The sequence below is a fragment of the Pristis pectinata genome, chromosome 33, assembly GCF_009764475.1.
Source record: "Pristis pectinata isolate sPriPec2 chromosome 33, sPriPec2.1.pri, whole genome shotgun sequence".
Lineage (NCBI taxonomy): Eukaryota > Metazoa > Chordata > Chondrichthyes > Rhinopristiformes > Pristidae > Pristis > Pristis pectinata.
In genome coordinates, this window is record NC_067437.1 from 15,525,668 (window position 1) to 15,548,958 (window position 23,291).

Consider the following 23,291-nt stretch of genomic DNA (forward strand, 5'->3'; position numbering starts at 1 on the left):
ACAACTGAGACTCCATAGCCAACTCGGGTAAAAAAAAACTCCCAAAAGTTCACTACCTTCTCAGTGAAGACTTTCCTTCTTATCACAGGCCTGAATGGCCAATCCTTTATTTTGAGACCATGACCTCTGGTTCTAAAAATCCCAGCTAAGGGAAAGATCGTTTGTGCATCCACCCTGTCTCACCCTGTAAGAATTTAAAATATTGGAATAAGATCACCTCTGATTCTAAACTCTTGAGCAAAGGTCCAGTTTGCCAACTCTCTCCTCTCAACAGAGATCCACCATCCAAGGAATCAATCTGATGAATCTTCATTATTACACCTTTATTACAAAGTATATTCTTCCTTAACAGGAAAACCAGACCTACACACAATACTCCAGGTGCAGTTTTATCTGGGCCTTTTATAATTGCAGGAAGACCTTGATTCTTGTACTCAAATCCTCTTGTAATGAAGGCCAAAGTTTACCTTTTCAATTGCTAAACTTCTAATGATCTGTGTACAAAAACATCCCATGTTCCCCTGAACACAAACATCTTTCAATTACTCGTCATTTACAAGAAACTGTTTCTACTAAACAGATAACCTATTATTCCACATTTATATTTCATTTGTCACATCCTCATCTCCCAAAGCCTCTCTCACACCCAGCTTTGTATCAGCACAATCTGGAATATGTTAAGCTTGATTCGTTCATTCAATCATCGCCAAGTATCATGAAGAGCCAAGGACCTGCTAAACCAGTCAGGAGAAAGCCCTTAGAATATGCTGTTGCAGAAACTCCTGAGATTGAGAGTTTGTTCAGCTCTTCACACACTTAGGCTCAGGACATTTGTGCTCTATCTCTTGACATAGTCATGACATCAATGGGAGGTCAGATGTGCTGGAATTTGACCTCCAGCTTGTTTCATGTTGCAATGAGCACTGAAATCAGCTGGCCAACAGTTCTCTGCAGGCCATAGGCTGAATAACATCCAACCCATCATTCCTGAAGAACTTCCTGACATTCATCCAAGACTTGCATGCCTACCATTTGAGCCTCTGTTCCTGCCACAGCTGCTCTCATCCAAACCCTCATCACTCTGTTTATATCGTCTCCTAGCCAGCCTCCAGACCATGCTGACCATATTCAATTCCACGCTGAAACATATCTATCATTCTATAATCACCCTCCATAATGCAAAGCAACAGACATCTCTTCTAATATCCTCCAATGTTACAATTCCCCACTTCTCAAGCACTGCTATCTTCTGACCCATTTCCAAACCTCTTCATGGACTTCCCTCCCCTCCTAATAAACTCAACTAATACACAATCCACCGAGTACTCTATCCTCAATTCTGGACTCTTGCACAATCTGAATAGGCAGCAGAATGGCACAGCTAGTAGAGCAGCTGCCTCACAGCTCCAGTGATCCAGGTTCAAGCCAGACCTCCGACACTGTCTGTGTGAAGTTTGCACATTCCCCGTGACTGCATGGGGTTCTCTGAATGTTTTGGTTTCCTACCGTACTTCAAAGGTGTGCAGGGTGGTAAGTTAGCCGACCACTGTAAAAAAAAAAAATTGCTCCTGGGAGTAAGTATTGATGGGAAGGTGGAGAATAGACTACAGGGAAAATAGGATTGCTCTGAGTAGACATACACTTGATGGGCTGAACAGCCTTTTCCTAGGTCATAGAGAAACATGAAATTTAAAATCTGCCCATCACTCATGGCTGTGCTTTCAGCTACCTAGGACCCAAGGACTAGGACCTTCTCCCCAATTCTTCTCAAAACCTATGCTTTGAGAGTTTTCGGTCATGTGCCCAATTATCTCCATTTATGGCTCAATGTCACATAATGTCTGATAATGCTTTGTGTTTTTTTTAAAACATGATAAAACACAAGCAATTAATGGTAACAGATTAGTTTGAAATAGTGTCCCAGACATACATTTCCTTATCCACTTTAATATTTCACATATTTGAGGTTCTTTTTCAGTGACCCCCTTTGAAAATTGAGTGGCAAGAATTTCCCAGTTTTTCTTTGTCCTCAAGTTAGCAGGATTGGCGTCTGAATAAGAATTGCTCAAAATATATACTTCCTCTCCCTTATTCAGATACCAGTGTAGTTGTAGTGTACTTTCCATTTTAGATTTTACATCTGTGTTGTTGCACTGGAAAGGACAAAAAAAAGAGAAATATCCAACTTGCAAAATCAGTAACTACTCACTTTTTCCGCTGATCTGCCAGGGAATTGCTTCTAGTCTGTGCAAACATGTCAAACTCTTCTTCCTCAGTTTTTGGATGGCTGTTTTCCAATGACTTCACGGTTCCACTCCCACTTTCTCCTGTAACACCTAAACATACGCACATTAATTAACAACCACCACAAAACCTCTCAGGCAAATGCAATTTGAACAACTCGATTTCTTGGAGCTCAGTCTCTGAGCATACACAGATGTGAGCATTATCTACTTTCTGCAGCTCAAGTACTAAGATTGGGATGACTCTGGTTCTGGAGCGTAGCCTGTACATTGAACAGTTTTCCATTAATTCTGAAGATTAACTCCACTCCCACAGGAAGTTTGTTGGAGGTGAAATGCAATATTGCAGCAAGCATCAAGTGTTGGGAAAATGACCCACAGTCTTAATTGACATTGGTCTTCACTTAGACTGGTTAGCGTCATGGCTTGGATGCCATCGTGGAGCAAACACGAGATGGGGATTAGTATATGTGGCAGTCAAATTTGTGTTCCACCTTTCTTCTCCATTAATGGCATCAGACTTGAGTAAAATTGAAGGTGGACATATGTGTGTTTGGTGCTGGTCTCTGCATTTTTCTTAAATTTACTATCCAGTGAAGATCATGTTCCAACATGCCTCTAGATGGATGGAGTCCACATTGCTAATTAGGGAGCAGCCCACTAACCACTGGGAGGGGATGCTTGAGGAAAGACTCTCTCTGTGGCAGACAGCAAGGAGACTCCCTCTAGAGTTACCATAGTCAGACTCATTTCCTTTCTTGAAGATGGCTATGATTACATCATCTGAGGTTTCCTGGTAGCATCCTCCTCTTCCCAGATGTGGATGATGAGATTGTGCATTTATGACCCAAGCTCTTCACTGATGAACTGCGATATACGTTCTTGTCAGTCAGGGTTGGCAGCAAAGCTGGTCTGAATAAGTTGCTTTGGGATTGCAGAAACCCCTTTGAAGTTATCAGAAGCCAGCTGATGTACAGTAATGTACAACAGGATTGCTTACTTTGAAACAGAAACTGTCCATGCAAAATAATCAGACTGGTGCACATCTATAAGCAGAAGTCTCCTCACCCAGAGTTTGGTTTAATTTCATCACCACAAGGAAAAGGAGTAGATTAAATAATCAAGACTATAAACATATTGGAAACAACTTTCCCATCAGGAAACAGAACTAAAAGAGGATAAAGGTTGGCTATAATTGTTTCTACAGATACCAGAGTGAATGGTCACTTACACAATGCACCACATGGACATTGCAGCCTTTGAAACTACATATAGCTCCTCTAAAAGCTGAAGGAGAAATCAGTTTCTACCCATCCTCTAGATATTAAGAATCAAAGAATAGTCAACACTTACTAAGTCCCGCCATCTGTGTCGAGATATTAGAGGCAGTGACTGGAGTGACAACAGAGGGAGAGTTTGGTGTAAGATTTATTAAGTTGTCCGCATTCTCTGAAATATTGGGTACCTTGAGAGGAAAAATAAAAGTAAATTAATTTAAGACCTATTGGATGATTAAACCAAAGCAAACCCAAGAGAAAATTTGAAAACAAATCAATTTCTGAAATTAAACATACAGAATCCTAGGAATAGGACAAGAAGAGATGGGGCTGTCAGATAGGAAGATGCACTCTACAAGTCTGAAAAGGAAGCAACTATTGTGCTTGTAGACGTCATGAACTGATTGATCCAAATAGTTTTGAAAATTATTGTGGCTGCTTTGATTGAACTCTCAAGGTAAAGCATTCCAAATCTCAACTTGTCAAGTTAAACAGTTAATTCTCCTCACTACACACCAGAGATTACAGATCTCTAAAGAACTATAATCACACATAACAGATCTGTTTTGAAACATACAAGATCATGAGTCTAGGATGTGGAGAGGACATTTCAACTTGTGGGAGAATACAGAACTGCTTAAAAATAAAGCATCACCATTCACATTTTTTTTTAAGGATCGCAAGGAACTTCTAGCTCAAAGGCCAGTGGAAGCAGAGTCTTTGAAAATGTTTTTTTAAGTCAGAGATAGATAAATTCTTGATAAGCAAGGGATGAAATGTTGCCATGGGTAGATGGAAACGTAGACTTGAGGCTGCAATCAGGTCAGCCATGATCTCACTAAATGGCAGGACAGACTTCGGGAGCTGAATGATCTCCTTCTAAATTCGCATCCAACAACATATTTACAACTCATCTACCTTGAGGCTAAATTACCCTTGGCGTGCGCTCTATAATCTGTGGTGACTCAACCTGCAAGAGTAAGTTGCCTCTTTTCCAAGAACTGAATGATACTCACTCGGTTGGCAGTATTCTGTCCAGTTCTGAATCTCTCAAACCTGAAAACATGAAAGGTAGAATCCATAAAGTAGATACAAAGTATGAATCACCCAATAACTAATTTATGGGGAAGGGCCACAGCTGGAAAAAAATGATTTAAGAGCTTTCTTAAAATGTACCAAAGAGGCTAACGCTGAATGAGAAGACTTAAGAATTTACCATCCTTGCAACTTTGTGAAATCTAACAACAGGTTGGAGTCCTAATGTGCACAAGCAAGCACTAATAATTTAGCACAAAGTTCTTCCAATTTCATGACCCAGGTTTCATGGCCAGTTATTTTAATGTTTTATGAAAATAATAGACTTTGTAACTATATTTGGATTATGGGATGCAAGACAAAGAAAATATTTTCATACTTATCTGTATTATTTGTAAGTCACCATTTTAAGCCCCATGAGGGAACTGCTGAACAGGTTAGGGATTCCCCCCTACATACACGGGGCTTCATATGGAAGAAGTTTCAAGCACTAACATTATACTTCAATAGAGACCAATATGGTACAGAAAGAGTTCCACTGTCACACTGTATCTCTCTCATTTTTTTTTGAAGAACCATAATTTGTCTCACTCCTCTGCTCTATTTGCATGGCCACACATTTTTTGCCAGTTCCCCATTACTTCCACTACTCTTAAGTAACATTGTATCTGCCTCATCACTGTCAGTGATTCCCTTGCTTATATATTGAATCTGCGATTTACTCATTGTCTTCTCAGTGGAAGTACATTCCCCTTTTCAGACAATTCAATTAAACCCCCCTCTTCAATCTTCACTGCTCCAAGAATTACCCTAGTATTCTACTTGCCACAAATAACTGAAATTGTTTGTTTCAGAAACCACTCTAATTAAGATCCTCTGGACTCTCTCAGAGTATTGATTTGCCATTTGAGCTGCAGGCCATTTGCTGCAAAGGATATACACCCAAGAACTTAAACATGTACAAAGTCTCAAGGACATATAAACAACTTATTGATGAACATCAACCAAACCAAGATCAATATAAAAATGGAATCTGTTTCCTCAGAAGCCATGGGTTCCAACCCTACAAGAGCACACAATCTCGACTTGCATTCCAATGCAGTACTAATGTTGTGCAGCAGCATATTTCAAATGAGATATTAAATCACAGGCCCACCTACCCCCCTCAAGTACATACTAAAGGTCCTAAAGTAGCATTTATAAAAAAAAAGACATTACTCAAGTCCTCCACCCAACTTTTATCTGTCAGCCAACATCACCAGTAAAAAGATTATCTGATCATTGTTACAACAGTTTGCAGGTGGTTGCGCACACTAATTGGCCACATATTTCCTGCAAGGACAACTTCAGAAGTCAGCTCTAAGCACCTTGTGATCGAAATTGTGAAAGGTGCAAAGTCATTCTTTAATGCAGAGGACTACTCAATGTAGTTGAAAAATTGCAGCGTTAGATACCTGTCATATCGAAGGAATATGTTATTGAGATTGTCATTGACGTGCAACAGATCCTCTGTCACTTGCTCGTTGGTCACTCTCGAGATGAGATCCAGAATTCTCTGCTGCATTGCTCGACATGTTCTGTTCAGCTCCTAGTGTAGGAAATGTGTAGTTATATACAAGTGCTACAGTACATTTACAGGGAGAAACTATTTCTATCAAAGTGAAAGTTCAAATATTAAACCAGTTTCCCTCTATTTCATAAATTCTGTTCCCTACCAAAAGTCTGGACTTGCTGTTTCGGAATGCCCGCCAGCTTTCCTAACAAAATGGTTGAGTGCAGACAGTATCACACTCCACCTAGATTGTGTTCACATCAGACCTACACTTGAAGGCCGTTTAGATGCAACTCCAATCAGCTTCTTCCTCAGTGAAGTTAACAAGGCACAATGATTGAAGCCGGGAATTTACTTGTCTATTTGGCTCAGCTACATTCTCGATATACTGTGCCATTGGGGAATGCCTCATTTTCCATTTGAATAGTGCTCAGTAGGCAGAGATGGGGTAGGGGTTGGGGTGGGGGTGGGGTAAAGGAAGAGGGAGGTGGGGGCTTTAGTATTTTCAATGTTAGCTTCCAGTTGAGCCTTCCTCCAAGCTTCAGTTAATCACAGGACCAGAACATGAATGGGGTGTGGTGGAGTGCAATTTTAAATGTAAAAACTTAATATGATATCTTAACTGATGCAACAAGTCTCACTGCTGGCCATTACAGTTTGGATATGAATTACTAAATTTGAAAGTTTATGGCTTAAACTACCAATGATTAAAAAGGGATATGAGTAAATGAAACTCAGAGCAAACTCTCAGTCAGATGATGGAAGTAGATAGGCAGAAAAACTTAGCTGCCTGACATTTTGTGGAAATAAGAAAGAGGGCAATAAAGAGAAGAGGCATAATTAATTAACAAGGGTTAAGTGGGGTGGGGCAGGGGTGTGATTGTGGGTTGACAAGGAGAGATAAAGCACATCAAGAAAGTTGTTGTTTCAACTTTGCAACTGGCCAAAGCTTTATTTCCTCCGACCCCTGCACCTAGTCCTACACAGTTTCATTTCACTTAACATATGACAAAGTGGGAATATTAATTTTGAAACACAGATAAGCCATAACCTGAGTGGCATTACAAAAGCAAGTTGCTGAATGGCCCATTTTAATTTCAGATTACTGTTTCACCTGCAGTAGTTCAAGGTCAGAGGAATCTTCTTGACCTGGGACCATCTCAGTCAGCATTTCAGACATCACTTTGACATTACCATTAACGACATCCAGTTCACTCCGCAGTTTTGCAACCTGCAAAACACAAAGATTTACAAGTCAAGGCCAATGAAGTGAAAATTGTCTGCCACAGAGTCAGAGTTGTACAGCACAGAAACAGGCCCCTTGCCCCAACTCGTCCACACCAACCAAGGTGTCTTCCAGAGTTAGTCCTATTTGCCTGCATTTGGCTCATATCCCTCTAAACCTTTCCTATCCATGTACCTGTCCAAATGTCTTTTTAATGTTGTAATTGTACCTGGCTCTACCACTTCCTCTGGCAGCTTGTTCCATATATACACTACCCCCTCCGGAAAAACTTGCCTCTCTTTCCCCTTTAAATCATTCTCCTCTCACATTATATCTATGGCCTCTGGTTTTAGACTCCCTGATCCTGGTATAAAGACCATGACAATCCATCTTATCTGCGCCTCTCATTATTTTATAAACCTCTATACGTCATCCCTCAGCCTTCTTTGCTCAAGGGAAAAAGTCCCAGCCTATCCAATCTCTACTTACAACTTAAGCCCTCCATTCCCAGCAACATCTTTGTGAATCTTTCCTGCACCCTCCCTAGCTTCATCACATCCTTCCCAATAGTATGGCGATTAGAACGAAACACAATATTCCAGGTGTGGTCTCACCAACATCTTGTACAGCTGTAACACGATATTCCAACACTTGTACTCAACATTTAGTCTGATGAAGACAAGCTTGCCTTTTAGTTACTGTGGGTGCCTCCAGCAGATACTGACCAAAGGACAAAACATTTGGCAAGCTTGCTGGTGGTGGCTTGGCTTGGACAAGATGCTAATAAATTCAACAGCCAAAGAAAAATTTACACAAATAATACAGCGCAAAGTAAATAATTTAGACATTTAGCGAGCTTGTTCAGTAGCACCCGGAGTTTCTCAAAAATGACGACTAACATTCAAAAATGAATTGTGTCTTCACATGGTAACATTGTGTGTATTAATTGCTCAGATCAACTGGCACAAGAAGTCTTAACGTTGTAAAGGTGTTGGCAATGATAATCACATAAGGTGACAATTTTGTTTCAGTTGAAGGAAGGGTACAGACACCAAAACAAGTCTTTTCTATCCAAGTGAGTGACGCATTCATTTACAGAAATAGGGAATAATGTAGGAGGTTATCAAATACCCATTTCTGTGTCTACTGTAAACTCTTGGAAAGAGCAATCCAATTAGTTCTAGTTACCTCATCCCACAGCGTTCTAAAATTCTCCTGTTAGTAATTTACTCATTTCCCTTTTGATAGTTACCATCGAACCTACTTTTATCACCCTTCCAGGATGTGCCTTGTAGACCTTAATGTCCTATGGAAACGCAGCTCTATCAAAATAGCTTATAATTTTGTGTACTATCAAATCTTTTAGCTTCCTCCACTGCAAAAAGAGGAACTATAGTCTCTTTGGTTTTGTCACATGGCTAAAGTCCATCACCAAATGCACCATTCTAAGAGTAAGGAAGACTCTTCCTTGTTGAAGGTGAGGGAGGGAAGAGAGAATGTCTTATGAGAAGCATTCATGGCTTAAGTTTCTTCCCTTAAGGGGAACCAAAGCAGAAGAATCTCAAAGGCATCTGCTTAGTTTGCAGTGGGTCAATGGTGAAACATAATTGCAGCTCTGATGTTTGATGTGAAGTTCGAGCTTTATGGTCAAGGGATTACTCCACAGGAAGAATTGCGCATGGTATGGCAACAATCATTTCACTTGTGGGTTGCTGCAGACTTCAGTGGCAGATACTTCCCTTCACCCCCTGCAGAGCAGCAAAGGAAAATGTGGTAGATTAGAGAAAAAAATGGGTACAACTGAATGATCACTGCAGAGTCATAGTTGCAGTGACCGAGGTTTGGATTTGAACTTAACTTTCAGAAAACATAGGCAAAATGGAAGAGGGGGTACTTCTGATATCAAAGAATTGGATAGAGGAAAGATCCAAGCTCATAAAATCATACAGTGGGATCAGTTTAGGTGGAATTAAGAAACAGCAAGGGACATTGGTAGCAACTGTATAGAGATTGCACTGCATACCAAGATAAGAGAAATCCTACTGGGGGGAACAAAAACAGCAGCTGAGATACTTCAAAAAATGTTCTGTCCATGTTCACAGAAGTCAGAAATTTTCCCAGAAATAGAGTTGAATTACAGGTGTAGAGTGAATGATGAGTTCAAAGTGATTAGCAATAACAGTACAAAAAAAGCCATAGATAATGCATGGAAACAGGCCCTTCAGCCTCTGTCCATGCTGACCGTCAAGTATCTATCTATACTAATCCCATTTTCCAGCCTTTTGCTCACAGCCTTCTATTGCCATGCTGTTTCAAAACAGCATGATCTACATACATAAAGGTTATCGGAGTAATGCCCTTCAGGCAGTGAGTTCCGGATTCCAACTACCCTCGGCGAAAAAATCCTTCCTCCTACCCCTTACCTTAAACCTACGCCCTCTAGTTATGGACACCACTGTTAAAGGGGAAAAAACCTCATCTATACCCCTCAATTACGTCCACCATCACCCCCCCCTCCAACCCCTCAAACTTCTACTCATAGATGAAACACTCCTTCCCAGGTAACATCCTGGTGAATCTCCTCAGCATCCTCTCCAGTGCAATCACATTCTTCCTGCAGTGTTCAAACAAGAACTACATGCACCACCCAAGCTGTGACCCAACTACTGTAACTGGTAATTGGTTTATTTTTGTCACATGGACCAAGATACAGTGAAAAGCTTTTGGTTGCTTGCCATCCAGTCAGACCATTCCATACACAAATACATCGAGGTCGTTCAAAAGGAAAAAAAAGCAGAATACAGAAGATAGTATTCCAGTTACAGAGAAAATCAGTGCAGGTAGCCAAATGAAATGCAAAGGCCATGATGAAGCAGATTGAAGTTCAACTTTATCTCCTTAGAGGTCTGTTCAAGAGTCTTGTAACAGCGGGGAACAAACTGTCCTCAAGTCTGCTGGTATGTATTCTCAGCCCTGCCCTTGTATTCTATGACCAGCCAAATGAAGGCAAGTATCCCATATGGCTTCTTAACCTTATCTATCTATGTTGTTGCCTTTGGGGATCATTCTTGCTGTATATCCTAGCCTTGGTTGTTCCCCTAAAAGGTAACAAAGGTTAATCCTCCTAAAGGTAAGTTTTCAGGAATAAATTCCATTTGCCATTGCTTTGCCTATTTTACCAAATCATCAATATCTTTCTGTAGCCAAAGATTATCCTTCTCACTATCACCGTCACCTTGTTATCAGCAAACTTACTAATCATACCCCCTACATTCACATCGAGATCATTAACATGTACAACAAACAGCAACGGTCCTGGTGCCAATCCCTGCGGTACACCGGTGATCACAACTTTTCAATCGCAAAATTAAACCTTCGACTATCACCTTTTGCCTCCCGCCATTTAGCTAATTTCAGATCCAATTTGCCAAGTTGCCCTGGAGCCTGTGGGTTCTAACCTATTGGACCAGTCTCCCACATGAGACCTAGTCAAAGGCTTTACTGAAGTCCATGTAGACGATCTCAAGCTAACTACCCTCATTAACAATGCACTTTTCCCCCAGAGATAACCAAATCAACCAAACAGGATTGCTACTTAAATCCACGTTCTCCACCTTTGAATAATCTCTGCCTCGCTAAATGCAGATTAATTCTGTTTCTCAAAAATTTTCCAAGATTTCCTGCCACTGGTGTTAAACTCACCACCCTGTAATTACCAAGCTTATCCCTGCTGCCCATCTGAATACAGGTATTACATTTCCTGCGCTCCAGTCCTCTGGCACCTCACCTGTGCACAAGGATGTGTATTGGAGAAATTAATGGAAATGAAAGGCAATAGATTCCAAGGACCCAAGGTTTGGAGGAGATGACAATGGAGATGCATTAATTTCATCTTACAAAATTCCATGGACTGGAAAGCAGCAAATGTTTCTCCATAATTTAAAGAAAGGGACAGATAAAAAAGAAAAAAAACAGTTAGCTTGATAACCAGTAGTAGAGGAATTACTGGAACCTATTATTAAGGAAGTGGTAAAAGGGCATTTAGAAAATAATAACAGGATTGGCAAGAGTCAAAACTGATATAGGAAAGGAAAACCACATTTGACAAACTTTTCTTGAAGTGGTACCTAGCAGAAAAATTACAGACAAACCGGTTGATGTGGTGTATTGAGAGTTTCAGAAGGTCTTCAATAAGGTGCCACACAGGAGGTTATTAAACAAAATTAAAGAACAGGGGTTGAGAGTAATACACCAACGTGGATTGAGAATTAGTTAATGGACATTATCAGAAGGAATAAATGTCCTTTTCAGGTTAGCAAGATGTGAATAATGGAGAGCCTAACTGTTCACAATCTACGTCAATGATTTGGATGAGGGGATTAAATGTAATTTATCCAAGTTTGCTGTCGAGACAAAACTGAGTGGCAGTGAGAGCTTTGAGGAGCATGTAAAGGGTCTTAAGGACATCCATGTAATTGGTTAGTATAGCAAATGGAATAAAATGAGGGAAAAAGGCATCTCATCCACTTTAGCAGGAAGAGAGAGGCAAGGGTTTTTCTTTTGAAGATGGCAAGAGTCTGAAAGTTATTGGTATTGAGGGACCAGGGATGTCTGTACACAAATTACTTAAAATTAACTTGCAAGAACAGCAAGCAATTAAAAAGTCAGATAGTAAGTTGGCCTTTATTGCAAGAGAATTTGAATACAAGAGTGGAGAGATCTTATTCCAATTATATTTGACTCTCGTGAGACTGCAGGTGGAATTCTGTGAAATAAAAGGCAGAAAATACAGGTCAGGCAGCATCTGTGAAAAAGAAAGGGTTAATGCTTCAGGTCCGAGACCCTTCGTCAGAAGTTGAAACATTAACTCTTTCTCTCTGCTCTTTCTGTGCATGCTGCCAGCATTTCTAGCATTTTGTGTTTTTAACTTCATATTTTCACCATCTTAAATTTTATGAATTTCATTTACTCTGGACTACTGTATACAGGTTTGATCTCCCTACCTAAAAGGAGGATAGACTTGCAATAGAGGAAGTTCAGAGTGTACTGGCATAGTGATTTTATCACTTGCAGAGCGAATGACCTATACTCAAGGTTAGAAGAACGAGAGGTGATCTTACTGAAACATACAAAATTCTTGCAGGGCTTGAGAGGGTAGCTGCAAAGTTGACCTTAATCCCGGCTGAGGTATCAGGAAATCTGGAGACGGGGGTGGAGACAGGGGGGTGGGTGGATCTCACAGTCTCAAAATAAGGGGTTGGTCATAAGAAATGTCTTTGCCCAGAGTAGTGAATCTATCCAAGAGTCTGGGCAGACTCAGTCTTGAATATATTCCATGACTGAGACTGACAGACGTTAAGGGATACTAGCACTGGGGTAGGAAAACAGAACTGGGACAAAAGATCAGCCGTAATGTTATTGAATTGTAGAGGAAGGACGAAAGCCTGAACAGCCTACTCTGGCTTCTAATTCTCAGGTTCTTATTACTGAGGCTAGGAGCAGAGAGGTAGAGTGAAGAGAAGGGAGACTGGAAGGGGCTAAGAGAGACCCAGCAGTCAAGGTGTGATGGAAGTAGCTGACCAGACAAACATGACCTAGTCGCAATATGGGGTTATGGGGATGGTGGTGGTGGTGGTGGTGGTGATGGCTGGCCAAATATTGGATCCTTCTTGGGGTAGAGAGGGAGGGAATAGTATAGAGTCACAATCAGGTGTGGGTGAAGGAGGTTGTTGGGAAGAGACATCAGTGGTTGGAGTGGTTGATGTTTGCTTTGGTTTGGTGGGGTGGTGTGCTCCCCAAAGAGAGGAGATTAACATTGTGAACTATGCGAGTGAGGTCACAGTCTGGTAAAGTACTATTAGTTTCCCTGATAATGGTGGAAAAGGATAGTTGCACAAGGAATGACTTTGTGCATTGGACATCTGATGCAGAAATCTCATCAGATGTATAAAGATAACTATCAACAAGAAGTTCACAATCACATTTCTGGAATGAAGAGATTCAACTCAGCAACTGTCACAACTGTCTACACTTTTTGTTGCCTCGGTAAAGCAGCCAACATAATCAAAGACCCCACCCACCCCGGACAATCTCTCTTCTCCCGCCTCCCATTGGGCAGAAGATACAAAAGCCTGAAAGCACGTACCACCAGGGTCAAGGACAGCTTCTAGCCCACTGATATAAGACTATTGAACGGTTCCCTTGTACAGTAATGCACAAAGTCCACATACACAGCAACAAAGATCAAGATCAAATGCAAGTTGCTGGATTGGCAAGGCAGCAGTACCAGCTGCTGCACTTCTGTGCCATCATGTTCCATTCTGGGAAGAGCAGGGGTAATTAAACTTAGATATGTAGCCCCAAAATATATAGTACTGCATCTTACCTGTTCAAGTGAGGGAGTAATTGCACCTTCTGATGATGCTACTGGAATGGGTTGTTCAGAGACAGGAAACACCGCTGACTGGGCTGGAATTGAATTCTGTGACACTGCTGGGTCAACTTCTGGAATAGTCTGAAAAACAAAAAACAAACAAACTAAGCATTTGTAAGCAGCACAGCTAACAGATAATGCCAAGTTTCCAACATTAACTATCAGAAGTACTTGCACAACAAAGAAATGGCAGCTACGAGAGATTTTACTTGAACTTGTTGTTACTTTGACTCATGAGATGAGGAAAGTTTTAGAAAATTCCCTATGACTTGGCAAGCTCATTCACCAAATTAATTCATCCACATCAAGTAAAAAGGTTGTTAGCTTGTACCCTTAATCTGCATCACTAATCAGTCAGATGGCACACGGAGCATAAAAAGACATCTGCACTGTAGACAGGAAGAGAAGGAAACTATTTCTTCCTTGGGGGTAGAAGGAAAGGGGGTTGGAATTGATGGAGGAGAGAACCTTGCCAAGATACTTGCTTCCATTCATGTGCAGGTGGAAGCTCACTGTTGTGAAAACTTGTCAACGCTCACTGTTGAGCTTCAACAATGTGAAGAATGATGAGCCAGATAAGACATCCAAAGATCTACAACTTAGAAAAGAATCAGCAGCTTCAAAAGACAAGCCAGGAAAAAGAAAAAGCTGTTTTCTTTTGTATTAACAAGGGATGTAATTACCATTAAGAATACTTGGTGACTTCCGTACTATTCCAAGAGGAAAAGTTTACTAGTCAATGTCATAGACTGGTAATCTGGATAAACACATTAGGATTTCACCATGGCAAACTAAAAGCCTATCTGTTGGCTCTCACTGCTCTCTGACATGGCCTGAAGAACCATTCAGTTTTACCCAGGAAACTAAAAGATGGGCAATATATAAACATAAGTGACATGTGAACTCAGCTCCTAAGTGCAAAACAAGCACTTAACGAAGGTCATAGAGTCATACAGCAAGGCAACAGGCCCTTCAGCCCAACTGGTCTACACCAACCAAGATGCCCCATCCAAGCTAGTCTCATTTGCTAGCGTTTGGCCCATAACCTTCTAATCCCTTCCAATCCAAGTACCTGTCTAACTGTCTTTTAAAAGTTGTTATTGCACCTGCCTCAACCACTTCCTCTGGCATCCGATTCCACATAGATACCACCCTTTGTGTAAAATAGTTGCCCCTCAAGTTCCTCTCAAATCTTTTGCCTCTCACCATAAACCTATGCCCTCTAGTTCTTAATACCCCAACTCTGGGAAAATGACTGAGTGCATTTACCCTATCTATGTCCCTCATGATTTAATACACCTCTAGAAGATCACTTCTCAGTCTCCTACACTCTAAGGAATAAAATCCGAGCCTGTCCAACCTCTCCCTCTAACTCAGTCCCTCAAGTCCTGGCAGTATCCTTGTACATCTCTTCTGCACTCTTTCCAGTTTAATTACATCTTCCCCATAGCAGGGCGACCAGAACTGAACACAATACTCCCAAGTGCAGCCTCACCAGTGTCCTGTACAACTACACCATGATTACCCACCTTTTATACCATGTACTTGTACTCCCTCTGTTCTACAGCACTCCCCAGGGCCCTGCCATTCACTGTGAAAGTCTACCTGGGCTTACCTGAAGGTTGGGCAAAAATAAATGAGATTTATGGTTGAGGAGAGACTGCCTGGGCTGAGGTCATCTCCTTTGGAAGAAAGGAGATTTGAGGGGAGATTTGACCAAGGCATATAAAATTGAAAGTTCATTTACATTAACCTTGCAAAGGCCTATTTTCTTTGGCAAAGAGGACAATAACTTGGGAGCATAGATTTTCGTTATTGGTAGGAAAACTGAATGATTTAAAAAAAAACTTAAATGGTTCCAGACCTCGCTGCCTAAAAGAAAGGTGGAAACCCTCAACACATTTAAAATGTACCCAAATAACCACTCGAAGAACCTTAACCTTCGATTACATGGACCAGAGCTGGGAAATGGGATTGGAGTAGTACATTTTTGGGCAGTATGGGCATGATAAATGTCTATGATTTAATGAAACCAGAATTTCTACAGGCATTATTGCTAGCCTGATGGACAATTTAAGGCAGAGAGAGTGTAAGGAGGGAAAGTTTCCACAAGAGATCACATGCATCTCCCCCAGCCTCACCTAATATTCATGTGAAAATTCTTACAGAAGTCATCAGATGGTATTCAAAACTAGAATCCTAGAAGATTATCTTCTTCATTAGCCTAGGTGTATAGCCCAATTACAACTCCACACTGAAGATGCATTAACTAAACAGGTTTCAATTGTATGTAGTTTATATTTTCTGTGCAAGAGGCAATGACAGTCCAGATGGGATTGCCTCTCGTAGGAGTAAAGCTGTAGGTGCCTGAGTGGAAGAGCCCCCAAAAGAATTTTGGTAACATTTACATAAAGATCTGTTTTGTTCTGTAACAAAAAACTTGTTTACATCTTAAAAGATACTTATTAAAAATGGCCCATAGCACAAATGTCAAAAGGAACATGGCTTTTTTTTAAATAACCTTGGATATCCCAAAGGACATTGCAACCAATGAAGAATATTTCTTCTGAAACTAGTCATTGTGGTGTTACAAGAGATACTGCAGCAAAATTGAACAAGACTCACAAACAGCAACACGACTTCGCCTGGATATTTCAAAGTAGTATCAGTTGAGGGTTAAACATCTGCCACAGCACAAGAGTGAACTCTTAGAAGTAATACCAGGGGACCTCTTGTGTGTAATTCTCTCTACATTCACTTTGTAGAACATTTCCACAATTTTTAAACAGATCGATTGGGTTACTCTTTAGATTTTCTCAATTCTTTGGCATGTTGGAACTTCTCAACTGTCTTACTATTCTACATTGAGTACATGAATTGTAACATTCCTTGCTTAAGCACAGATGTTCCAGAATAGGATGCAGTCACTGAACCTCTGTAAAAGAGTCAGCTGCACACTCAAACTTTCAAAAACAATGAGATACATAAATTTAGAAATCTGTGATGCATAAGTACCAGATAATTTGTTCAAGGCGATTAACACATTGGTCAACTGCTGAAAAATTCCTTTTGCACTGTTAAAGCAGCTAGATCACCATTGTCTTGTCACCCCTGTATTCCTGCTTTTGTCACCTAGGTTTGATAAACCATTGGGTGTGCCCTCTGCTGGCAAGTCACAGAATAATCCACTGAGGCATCTACAGCTTCCCCCCTTATGAGCATCAATCTCATCAAGACAAGTATTCTCTCACTGATGGCTAATCTTGCCAATCTCCTTCCCATTTTGTTTAATTCACTTACCAGTGTCCCTTTATACCAGAAGGCACAAAATAAATGAAATTACTTCATTCATGAATTAACTTTCACTGACCTCTGGAATTGGAATATTATTGTCATATCTACCAAGGTACAGTGAAAAACTTGAATTGCGTACCACTCATACAGATCAATTCATTACACAGTGCATTGAAGTAGTACAAGGGAAAACAATAACAGGATGCAGAATAAAGTTTAACAGCTACAGAAAAAGTGCAGTGCAGGTAGACAATAAGGTGCAAAGCCATAACAAGATAGGTTGTGAGGACAAACGTCCATCTTATCGTACTAGGGAACCATTCAATAGTCTTAAAACAGCAGGACAGAAGCTGTCCTTGAACCTGGTGGTATGTGCTTTCAGGCTTTCATATCTTCTGCCCAATGGGAGAGGGGAGAAGAGAGGATCTCTGGGGTGGGTAGGGTCTTTGATTATGTTGGCTGCTTTACAGAGGCAGTGAGAAGTATAGACAGAGTCCATGGAGGGGAGACTGGTTTCTGTGATGTGCTGAGCTGTGTCCACAACACTCTGCAGTTTCTTGCAGTCAGAGGCAGAGCAGTTGCCATTCCAAGCTGTGATGCATCCAGATCGGATGCTTTCTATGGTGCATTGATAAACATTGGTAAGGGTTGACGGGGACATGCCAACTTTCTTTAGCCTCCTGAGGAATTAGAGATCCTGGTGAGCTTTCTTGGCCGTGGTGTCTATGTAGTTGGACCAGGACAGGCTATTGGTGATGTTCACTCCTAGGAACTTGAAGCTCTCAACCCTCTCGACCTCAACTCCATTGATGGAAAGAGGAGCATGTGCACCATCCCCCCCCTTACTGAAGTTGGTGACCAGCTCTTCTGTTTTGCTGACATTGAGGGAAAGGTTGTTGTCATGACACCATGTCACTAGGCTCTCTATCCCCTTCCTGTATTCTGACTCATCGTTATTTGAGATACAGACCATTACGGTGCTATCATCCGCAAACATTTAGATGGAGTTAGAGCAGAATCTGGCCATGCAGTCATGAGTCTATAGGGAGTAGAATCGGGGGCTGAGGACACAGCCCTGTGGGGCACCAGTGTTGAGAATAATCATGCCAGAGGTGTTGCTGCTTATCCTTACTGACTGCAGTCTGTTGGTCAGGAAGTCAAGGATCCAGTTGTAAAAGGAAATGTTGAGTCCCATGTCAGTTTGTGAACAAGACCTTTGCCATCCATGACCTTTGAGGCAACTAGTTGGATCTATATTTGGCTCAAAAGATGACAATATCTACTTACTGAAGCTGCTCTACCCAATTTTACCTTCTTCAACATGTTCAACGAAAACATTCTCAGTAACAAGCTGTCTCTTTACCAAATCTCACCTTGATCTTCCCCACTCCCCATTATTCTTCTGATACCTCTCCACCTTCCCCTACTATAATGTAGCCCAATGACTAATATTCCTTTTGAGATTTTGTTCTCCATCAAGCCATCTTGCAAAGAGGTATCTTCCTTCAGCCTCAGTGAGTTCAATCACAAACTAAGCTAGTCTCCTTCGATTTGATGGTTCTCCTCATTATCCTCTCCTTCCACTTAAGCTCTTGCTCACATTCAGTCATTCCTTGATTTTGCCACATCATCTTCTAGCCTATTATGAACAGGGCCATGTCCAACCATTGCTGACCCACTTTTTCTGCACCATCTCCTGCAAACACTGTCATCTGCAACTGGACTTCAAGATCCCGACTGTCCAACTTTTGGGTCTCCATGGTAGTTGATCAGCTCAATTAGTCTCTCACCTGCATCCTTCAGGCCCTTGCCTCTGACTCTCAGTCTTGAATGCTCCTCTAGCCTGACCTTACCTTCAGTCACTCATGTCCATCAAGATATAAGTGAACACAATTGGTTTCACTATTCATTTTGCCTGATCCTGCTCTGCTGCATCAAGCACCATCAGGCCTTGTTTTCTTATCAGGCCTTGTTTTCTTTTAATAAAGAAATACTGCTCTAGAATTTTCCTAGAAGGTACCTAGTTCCTTTCTACCACCAAATCTCTTTAAGCATCTTTCCCTTTCTCTTCACCTTCAAGGAGTTCACTAGCTTCTTATCACAAAGATTGTGACTATCTGTTCAGCAACCCCATGAGTGCCAGGTCAAACTGCCCCAATGCTTCCTCCAACCTCAAGAAGGATAAATTAGCTTCACTCTTAACATCTCCAATTGTGTACAATTCTGGTTGCCCCATTACAGGAAGGATGTGGAGGCTTTGCAAAGGATGCAGAAGAGGTTTACTGGTATGCTGCCTGGATTAGAGGGTGAGCAACAAGGAGACCATAGAACAATACAGCACAATACAGGCCCTTCGGCCCACCATGTTGTGCTGACCTTTAAACCATGCCTAAGACCATCTAACCCCTTCCTCCCACATATCCCTCTATTTTAAATTCCTCCATATGCTCCATATCCTCCAATCTCTTGAACTTGACCAATGTATCAGCCTCCACCACCACCCCAGGCAGCGCATTCCAAGCACAAACCACTCTCTGGGTAAAAAACCTCCTTCTGATATCTCCCATGAACTTCCCACCCATTACCTTAAAACCATGCCCTCTTGTATTGAGCATTGGTGCCCCGGGAAAGAGGCGCTGGCTGGCCACTCTATCTATTCCTCTTAATATTTTGTATACCTCTATCATGTCTCCCCTCATCCCCCTTCTCTCCAATGAGTAAAGTTCCAGTTCCCTTAGTCTCTCCTCATAATCCATACTTTCCAATTAAGACATTGGACAAACTTGGGTTGTTTTCTCTGGAGCGCCAAAGGCTGAGGGGTGACCTGATAGAAGTTTGTAAAATTACAAGAGGCATAGATAGGGTAGGTAGTTAGAATCTTTTACCCAGGGTAGATGTCAAATACCAGAGGACATGCATTTAAGGTGAGGGGGGAATGTTTAAAGATGTGTGGGACAAGTTTTTTTTTCCAAAATTCAGTGGTTGGTTCCTGGAACAAGCTGCCGGGGTAGTGGTGGAAGCAGATATGACAGTGGGTTTAAGAGGCTTTTAGATAGACAGGGAATGGAGGTATATGGATCATATACAGGCAGAAGAAATTTAGTTTAAGTTGGCATCATGTTTGGTACAGACATTGTGGGCCGAAGGGCCTGCTACTGTACTGTCTCCAAGCTCTTGTCCATAAGACTGACTGCCTACTCAACTGATCCCACTGTGGCAAAGGACCTAATCACAAAATTTCCCTTTCTGACCTGCATGCTAGCTAGCATTTTACACGTTTCCTTCCCCTTAATGTAACACCCTCCTCTATTCCTAAACTGTTATTACCCATCTCCTTGAAAATCTCACACTTAACCCAATGCTCTTGCTAAGACCCAATTGGAAAGACTCTTAACGTGTTGTTTCCCTCTCCAAAGATCATTAATTTTTCTGTATCTCCATGTCTGAATCTCACCAATTAGGTTGGCATTGAAAGACCTCAGTTAATTGCAAATAATATGTCTGATGTGTAAAGCACTTACCAATTTATACCAGCAAATGGTTTGGTTAGAATTGGTATTGTTGTCAAATACCTAAATCATCAAACACTAAAGGTATTCAGTCTCTACCAAACCAACTCGGTTGAAAAATTTTAGTAGTTCACTTACCCAAATTAAATGAACATAACAGGGGTAGGCAATAACCAGAATCCAATTTGTACTTACTCTCTGGGGTGTGTGGATGGGAGACAGTGCATCAAGATCAGTCATAGGGAACTCAAGTCCCTTTCTCCTCAGTTCTTCATAAACAGTCACAACACCAGTGAGATCTGGAGTACTCCGGAAAGCATCAGCCCAAGCCTGCACCCAAAGTTGAAAAGAAAACGTAGCATTAAGAAATATCCTGTTGTAAAAATGGTAAACAGGTCTGTTTTTAACTTTATCCACCTCTCTCATAATGGCACAGGCACTTCACAGCTTTGGAACAGAGTTAAGTCCCACTGACGAAGTGTCAGTGATGATATAAAATGGTATTCATTTCTCTCTCCCCACAATTTCCAGCATCTTCTACTGTTATTTCATATTTCCAGCAAATGTAATTTATGCTTCAATATTAGTTCTTATGTATCCTATTCAGTTTTATAAACTTCTATAAGAACCTGCTCCTACCATCCTTAACAGGTATAGCTTCCAAATTAAAACAACTGTGTTAAAAGGAAGTTTCATCTTGGTTCCGATTCTTTTGTTATTTTCTTTAAACCTGTGTCACCTGGTTCCTGAACCAGTGGACAGAGGAAACAGATTGCCCTAACTACAAATCTTCAGTTTTAAACCACTCTTTAAAACTTCCCCTTGACCTTCTCTGTTCTGAGGAGAATAATCTCAGATCTACCACTGTTCCTCATCGCTGTTATCAATCAAATAAATCTGCCTGTAAGCCTTCAAAGATTTCATATTGTTCCCAAAGTGTAATGACCGATATTGGACACAATTCTACTGCGGCAGAGCAGTACTTAAAGGTTTAGAATAATTTTGATTCGTTGATAAATGTATCCACAAGTTATTCATCTTAGAAAACATTACAACTAGCCTTACATAAAATCGGCACACAGTTTCCTGAAAGAATGGCTGAACTGTGCACCATAACTCCCGGATCCAACGCATTAAAAGCAGCAGCAGCACCTTTGACAGTTGACTGAAACAAGTTTAACAACAGACCAGGCACTACACCATACCAGGTAGTGAATTTAACCTTTAAATAATACTTTTTATTGCATAGTTCAACAGGAGTGTAGGAAGACAACAGGAAACATTAAGCACCATCATAATTAAGTGTTTACAGTTGACCAGAACCAATCTGATTTACAAGGTATATACCTCAACCTCATCTGCAATAGTTTATTTTAATGAACTCACCCATTTTGCAAGACATTAGAGTGAACCTTTTTAAACAGAAAGCTTAAACAATACAAATAAATGAAAACCAAGAACAATAGATGCTGGAAATCCGAAATAAAAAATAGCGTATTCTGTGTTGACATTAAAACTAAGCTTATCAAAACAGCGTCAGTTTTGGTTCAGTGGGTACCATCTCCCCACAGATATTGGCAGCTGTGGATTCAAATCCCACTCCAAAGACAATCCAGGTTTATGCAACTGAAGAACTGCTTTGTCAGTGGAAGAGACATTAAATTGAGATCTTGTCTACAGTTTCAGATTAATGCAAAAGCTTCCATAACCCTATTTTGAATTTCAGTAGAGCTCAGTTTGGTGTTTCTCTTTCAATCAACGTTACAAGTCAGACTAACTGATGATAATCACTCTACTGTTTACTACATTCATGTGTAACTGGTTGCTAAGCTTCTTGTATAATAAGTGTGAATACAGTTCAAAAAGATTGGCAGTAAATTATTTCAGGAACACTGAAAGCATGAAACAAATTGCAGATAAAGTTTCTCTTTCACTTGATCTTGCCTGACTTGCTCAGTGTTTCTAGCATCTGGGCTGCCCCCAGAACACTACACAAAAGATGCATTTCACTGTGTGTTTCGATGTACATGTGACTAATAAAGATATCTTCTGCTTGCACTTAAAATGCCTTTTAAATCTATACTGTTCCTATTTTTTCCCTTTGCAATCTAGATATAAATGACAGTCTCAGAAGAGAAATGGGCCAAATGGCCTCCTGTGTTTACAATTCTTCTTTAATTCTAAAGGAGAATATTACCAAGTGCTTCATTTCAATGATTTTCTTTGTACAATTACTGCTTTTTTGTAAGTTCTGAGAAATAAATATCCAGTTGATCTGCTTGAGATGCTTGATGAAAAATTGTTGATCACGAGAGCAAGAAACCAGTCTGCACTTAGAACAATATCATGGGATCTCTTATATTCACCCAAGCAGACATCTCATTCATAGATGAGTACCTCATGAAAATGAAGCCACTCCTTAGCTAATGCTTCCAGAATAGAGCACCCAGAGAACCAACACACAGGCAAATTAAGAATTGAAAAAATTAGTGATGTGGTTCCAAAAGAACAGTGGAACTTGGATAAACACCTCCCCCAGCACAGCAGTACAGGGTACAACAGCAGGGTGGTCAAGTTAAGTGATTACAACCCAGGGGCTGACTGAGGAATAAAAGCTTGAATCCCATCATGGCCGTTGGAGGAATTCAAGCGATTAATTAAATCTGAAAATAAAAGCCATTAGTAAACATCCATTAAACTACTGTATTGTTGTAAAAACCCAT

General features: G+C 40.8%; 1 protein-coding gene across 1 annotated transcript in view; it reads right to left on the bottom strand.

Annotated features, from left to right (window-relative positions):
- Nucleotides 1-23,291, bottom strand: part of tom1 (target of myb1 membrane trafficking protein) — a 104,746-nt gene that overhangs the window by 30,137 nt on the left and 51,318 nt on the right. Inside the window, exons 5-11 of the mRNA XM_052042855.1 lie at nt 20,764-20,898; nt 13,718-13,846; nt 7,222-7,338; nt 6,010-6,143; nt 4,537-4,576; nt 3,597-3,708; nt 2,210-2,336 (exon numbers count right to left, since the gene is read on the bottom strand). Of these exons, the coding sequence (XP_051898815.1) occupies nt 2,210-2,336; nt 3,597-3,708; nt 4,537-4,576; nt 6,010-6,143; nt 7,222-7,338; nt 13,718-13,846; nt 20,764-20,898 (794 nt within the window). The remainder of the gene's footprint in view (nt 1-2,209; nt 2,337-3,596; nt 3,709-4,536; nt 4,577-6,009; nt 6,144-7,221; nt 7,339-13,717; nt 13,847-20,763; nt 20,899-23,291) is intronic.